Source organism: Marmota marmota, unplaced genomic scaffold, assembly GCF_001458135.2.
Source record: "Marmota marmota marmota unplaced genomic scaffold, marMar, whole genome shotgun sequence".
In the NCBI taxonomy this organism is placed as follows: domain Eukaryota; kingdom Metazoa; phylum Chordata; class Mammalia; order Rodentia; family Sciuridae; genus Marmota; species Marmota marmota.
In genome coordinates this window covers 42,766,394-42,772,393 of record NW_025999900.1, presented here as the reverse complement: position 1 = coordinate 42,772,393, position 6,000 = coordinate 42,766,394, and the positions used below count along the sequence as shown (strand labels likewise).

Here is a 6,000-nt window from a genome sequence, read left to right as displayed (position 1 = left end):
TTCCCAGATCATTTAAAGTAGAATCATAATGCTGTCTCTCTAGCCAAGAATTGCTAATAATGGGGTGCCACAGTGCCGGAAGTACAGCACAGATCTCTAGAGAACAAAATGTACAGAAAACTGAGAGCAGCAGCCATCTCTAAATAACAATTGTAAGGGAAAGGAACACAACTGGGTGAGGAGTGGCAGTAAGTGGCAGCTCAAAAGAAAAAAAGAGCAGAAGGACAGATGCTAGGCCCCAGCTGTGGACTCCGGCCAGGGCAAGCTGGTGTGTGGCTGGGGTGACTGAGAACAAACACTTCAGCGATCCTTTGAGGCAGAGCCAGGAACAACAGTGAGCTGTCTTACCGACGGTCACATTCCAGCATATACACAGGAGGAAAGAGGTCAGGGTCATGCTGGCTGTTGAGTTGCAGTGTCCCATGTAGGCTGACAGGGACCTTCATAGTCTTTTAAAAAGCCACCAGGATAATAGCACCCATGTCAAAAGAGGTCACAGATACTCCTCCTCCCTGACCCCTGCACCTTCCCCACCTCAGGCTCTGATGTGTGGCAACCTCATGGAGACTCCCCAAAGCCTTCTCTGCCCCAACAAATGACCGGACAGATCATGTGAGAATCCTTTATTGCTTTAAAACATCTGAAATTACAAACAGGAAATACAAATGTGGTTGTTTTTTTTTTTCTCAAAAATACAGCAATGGATTCAGTAAACACGTTAATACATTTTGAGGGGTTAAAGAATACACACATTCCTCCTGTCAAAAGGCACATCTCCCTTTCACCCCAACCCTCCCTCTGTCAAAAGTGTGAACTTTTTATTACATAGGCAGTGTGTTTCTCCTATTGCTTGAATCTGTGTACACACACACACACACACACACACACACGTCTGGCTCCCCTCTGGCAGTAGTCCAAGCACCCCAGCACTTCAGCCAGCCCCGGCTCCTCTGACATACAGAGTCCAGGGCAGTGACCACAGCAAAAGAGCACAGTGGCCATGGTTACAGCTGTGAAAGGCATAGGAGAAATTACCAAAATTTCTCTTATTTTCAGAAGACACCACTGAAGCCCATGAGAGAGCCAGACAGCAGGGCAGACAGGAGAGAGGTCGGCTTAAATTGACTTGAAGGGACACCCTTTAAATTTAGACTGATAAACATTATTACAGGAGGTGGAAGAGGGGTTGGTATGCAAACCTATCCCCATCCGAGGCGGGAAATGTGTCATTCCAGCAGCTCGATGCCAGCTTCGAGAAGCACCTTTCCTTCTTCCCTCTCATCTCTTAGAGTCAGCCTTGGATTTGTTGGAGTGGAAGGATCAAGATTAGTTTTCAGTAAAGGTTAGAATCAGCTACCATGATTGCCCTCCCTCAGGATAAAACAGGCACTTGGGCTAATGTCTGAGTGTGATATCCAGATGAAGGTAACTGAGTGGCCGGTGACACCCACAAGTCCCTGCATGAGCCCTTCTTTTGGAGGAAAAACCTCTTTCCCATCTCAACTCAAAGTTCTAGAGTTGCCACAGGTGGGTCCCCACAAACCCACTCAGAGGGCAGCCCGAGCACTGTCACACCCAGGGAATCAGCCCTCCCAAAACACTTTCTCTTTTGTGTCCATGACAAAGTGACAGAGTTTCTGTCCAGTTTATTGATGTTTGGTCTGATAAGGTCTTAGGAAAGAGGGTTTGGAGATAAATCCCAACACTAGGCCAGGAGACCTGAGGCCAAGAGTCCTAACAGAGCTTTCCTGACCAAGGTTGTCCACATGGTGCTGCCCTCTCAGGGAACTTGAGTGGTCCATCTGAGACCCAGGAATGACCCTCGGTCAGAGCAACTTGCCCCTCCTTAGTAAAAACTGGGCTTCACGTGAGGGTCTTAAAACACTAGAAAAAGTTAATATCCTGAATAAGCTTTCTTCTGTGATAATTTTGCAAGCATTCTCCATGAGGGATGAAGGCGATGAGGGAAAGCCAGAGTCCAACACTCTCCATCAGTCCCTCCCACCCAGCACCAGCACCCAGGACCTAAAAGGAGGGGGGATGGGAATCCAGTGTGCATTTGGTGAAAGGTACATTTTCCCCCAACTAAAGCATTCGGGCTCTTGAGTGGGCTCAGAAGGCAGAGGTGCCGCCATGTAAGGCGCAAATATTCCAACTGATTCCCTCCACAAGCTTCTCCAGTGAAGACATTTGTGCTGGCAGTGAGAGCTGAGCTGAAGGAAGAGGTGGGGTGTTCGTGATCCCTGAGTGGCTGCCACCTCTCTCTCTCTCAGAAATGATCCTCCGACAGGATGGTGGGCGCCTTGCTGGTATTGTTCTCCTCCTCCTGGACTTTCTACAAGGCAAAGCAAGCACGCAGCCCTGTGGGTAAAAGGCATAGGACTCCACCCGGAAGTGACTAATCAGTGAAAGTCCAAGAGCCAGAGGCCACTTGGTGCATTCCCTACAGCCAACAAAGGGAACAAGAAAACAAGCAACCAGCCCCTACTAAAAACGCTGCCCAAACACACCCGGGCCCACAACCACCACAACCACCATGGACCACAGACTCACTCTCGGGACTGGAGCAGAGAAAGTGCACTTTCTCTCCCCATTCTGACAGCCAAAAACACTTTCTCACTCCGAAAATTAGTTCTCCAAAGCACCAGGTCTGCAATTGCCTTAGAATTTCCAACCATCCCTATTTGGAGGCAGCCCCCAGGATGAGGGGCATCATTACAATGTATGGAGAGTAGATGGCACAAAAAGAAAATATTTTAAAAGGCAGCATGCCTAACTGCACAGATAAACTCGATGGCTGTGTATTTATATCTTGTGCCTAAGAAAAAAGACTTCCAAGAAATTTGGTCTTGGTTTTATTGAGGAGGAAGAGCACAGGGTCATTTATGGGGAGGAGTCTTCTGGGCTGTGGTTGGTACATAGATATGGAATTAAATATGGCCTGGAAATATGGCCTGGAAATCATCCCGTGGGGTTCAAAATGCCAACTTGGGCGTTTGTCTGGTATTTGAAAAAAGTGCTTTGCCTGTTGTCATTAAAGCCTTGGGCACAGACACAGCACTACACACTCAAAGCCCAAAAGAGCATGTGTAGGCCAAGCTGGGCCAGGATCAATTGAGCAAATGGCGCTTTCTTCCCCAAGAGTGTCTCAGGGCCAGTACACAGCAAGGACCACTGCTGTAGGAATCAACCCTTCCCATTCTTACTCTTGCTGACCTTTTGCACCAGCTCATCCAGGCTTGAGGAGCCTTCATTCAGGCATAGTCCAACTCAAGTCAGTCCATCAACCACTTCTCTCTCTCTGATACACATGCACATGCACACATACACACACACCTGAGACTTCCACATCCATCACCTTGGAATTACAACCAGAAAAAGTAGAGACAGAAGAACAGCTATTGGCTATGTGATGGAAGAAAAATGGAAGCTTAAACCAAGAAGATAATCACTGGTTCTATCACTTGTTACCTAAACTATACATCTCACTGATGTATAGAGAGAGAACAGATGTGGCTAGATCTGACAACACATATCTGCAGGTGTCTGAATTACAGAGATCACCATGGGGTGTACAATGACAGTGACAGCCATGGCTTCCTTGCTGGTGTTAGTACCAGCCTGACTCTGATCTTCCCTTCATACTGAGCATTCATAAACGCTGGTGAGATCCAGATACAGCATCATGTATCCAGCAACACAAGATACTTGTGCATCATTACCAGAACTTAGGGCTCCTGTTCCAACCCCATGTTTCTTCTCCTACTCAAGAAGACTGAGCCAAGAACTCCAACCTTGATTAACAAACCTGGGCCACATGTACAAGGATCTGGCTGCAAGAAGAGTACAATATTGGAACAATGAAATAGTAAACAAGATGGAAATATATATATATATATATATATATATATATATATATATATATATACACACACACACACACACACACACACACACACACACTTAGAGAGAGATGAAGTTGTGATCAAGTGTAAATATGTGGAGTTTGTCAAGCTATGTACAGCAAACAAACAGAGTAGTAAAGGAAACATACAAGCAGACCCACAGATGACGGCATGGAAACTGACTAAAATGCTCCTAAGGTACCTCTGGGAGGTTGAGTCTTAGGTTATTTCTAATTTCTCCTTGTTTGCCTATATCACAGCCAACATAAACACAGACTTTTTAAAAAAGCAACAAAATTCATGTCAACACAATATATCACATTCCATAGTGAAAACTGTTCATCAAAGCAGAAGATGATTGTTAAAAAACAATCCAAGTAGCTCCCAAGTAGCTGGGATTACAAGTGTGCCCTACTGTGCCCAACTCTGCCTGCCAACTTTAGAAATGTGACATCAGAAGACAAATAGTAAAGTACTGAAGATTCTCATCTATCTGCCAACACATATGCTAACATGCTAAAAACATCTCTTGCACAAAACCATTTTGGTGCTAGAAAATTGGCAAAGATATCTCAAAATAGCAAATGCTCAGTATTGGCACTCCTCTACATTGCTATAGCAATATACATTGGTAGTATTGACAGTACCTTTCTAGAGAACAATTTAGCAACACATATAAAATCTTAAATATGTGCATGACCACTGGTCCATCTCCCAAGGAAATACCATACACATAAGAACATGCAGAGCTGGGCACAGTGGCACATGCCTGTAATCCCAGTGGCTCAGGTAGCTGAGGCAAGAGGATCATAGGCTCAAAGCCAGCCTCAGCAATTTAGCAAGACTGTAAGCAATCTAGCAAGACCATGTCTCAAAATAAAAATTCAAAAAGAACTAGGGATGTGCTGGGCATGGTGGTACACATCTGTAATTCCAGCAGCTCAGGAGGCTGAGGCAGGAGGATCGAGAGTTCAAAGCCAGCCTCAGCAAAAGTGAGGTCTTAAGCAACTCAGTGAGACCCTGTGTCTAAATAAAATACAAAATAGAGCTAGGATGTGGCTCAGTGGTCAAGTACCCCTGAGTTCAATCCCTGGTACCCCTGCCCCATCAAAAAAGGACTGGGGATGTGGCTCAGTGGTTAAGCGCCCCTGGGTTCAATCTCTGGTACCAAAAAACACATGCAGGCTGGTGATGTAGCTCAGTGGTAAAGCATTTGCCTGCCATGCATGAGGCTCCAGGTTCAATCCCCAGCACCGCAAAAGGAAAAAATAATAAAAAAGAGCATGCACAAAGATTCCGTTTCCAACATGTTAATTAGCATAGTGTTTATAGCAATGATTCAAAAAATATTAATGTGCAGACAGGAACACTGCTAAACAATCATGGCTTATCCATACACAGCACACTGTGCAATCATTAAACATATGTTGTAGAAGACTAGTAGCCTGAGAGTGTTTACAGTAAGTAGAAAAGAGGATAGATTTTGTTCCTGTTTTAAAAGGGAAAAAATTACATATATTTGTATAAATACACACACATATGTGGATACAGACATGAAATAAATACAAACACTAGGAGCATCTCATCTCTCTATAATGGAATTATAGGGTGAATTTTAAAATTTTTTTCCCTTTTTTTATGCTACCTCTGTAATAGGTTGGGTTTTTTTTTTTTTTTAAAGAAATATCCTACTTTTATTCTTCCTCATATTTGAAATTCCTTTCAAACTTGCTCAGATTTGAGACCTAACATTTTGGTTTAAAGTGGCTCCCAGCTGATTAGAACAGGTAGGAAACACTTCTCTGTTCTAGATCATTCTCCTGGTCCTCTCCTTTCCACCACCACCAGCTCCTGCTTCCTGACTTGTCCCTTGCAGAGCCTTAATGGCAACCTACTGGCTCCATCCCCATGGCCCTGCCTAAGGGTTGTCACATGCCAGGAGTGCCACTGCCTTAGGGCACACACTGCCATGCCAGGCTCCACTTTCCCTCCCTAGTCACTGACCCCAGGCTGACAGCAGCAGAGCCAGGGACTTGGCTCAGGATCCGAGGGGTGGGCGCTGCTCAGGAACTGTGACCACAGTGACATGCTCTGG

General features: G+C 45.2%; 1 protein-coding gene across 1 annotated transcript in view; it reads right to left on the bottom strand.

Moving 5' to 3' along the window:
- Positions 1-608: 608 nt before the first annotated feature.
- The window catches only part of Flvcr2 (FLVCR heme transporter 2), a 58,556-nt gene continuing 53,164 nt past the window's right edge, over positions 609-6,000 (bottom strand). The window contains exon 10 of the mRNA XM_015494173.2: positions 609-2,335. Coding sequence (XP_015349659.1) covers positions 2,270-2,335 — 66 coding nt within the window. The 3' untranslated portion in view covers positions 609-2,269. The remainder of the gene's footprint in view (positions 2,336-6,000) is intronic.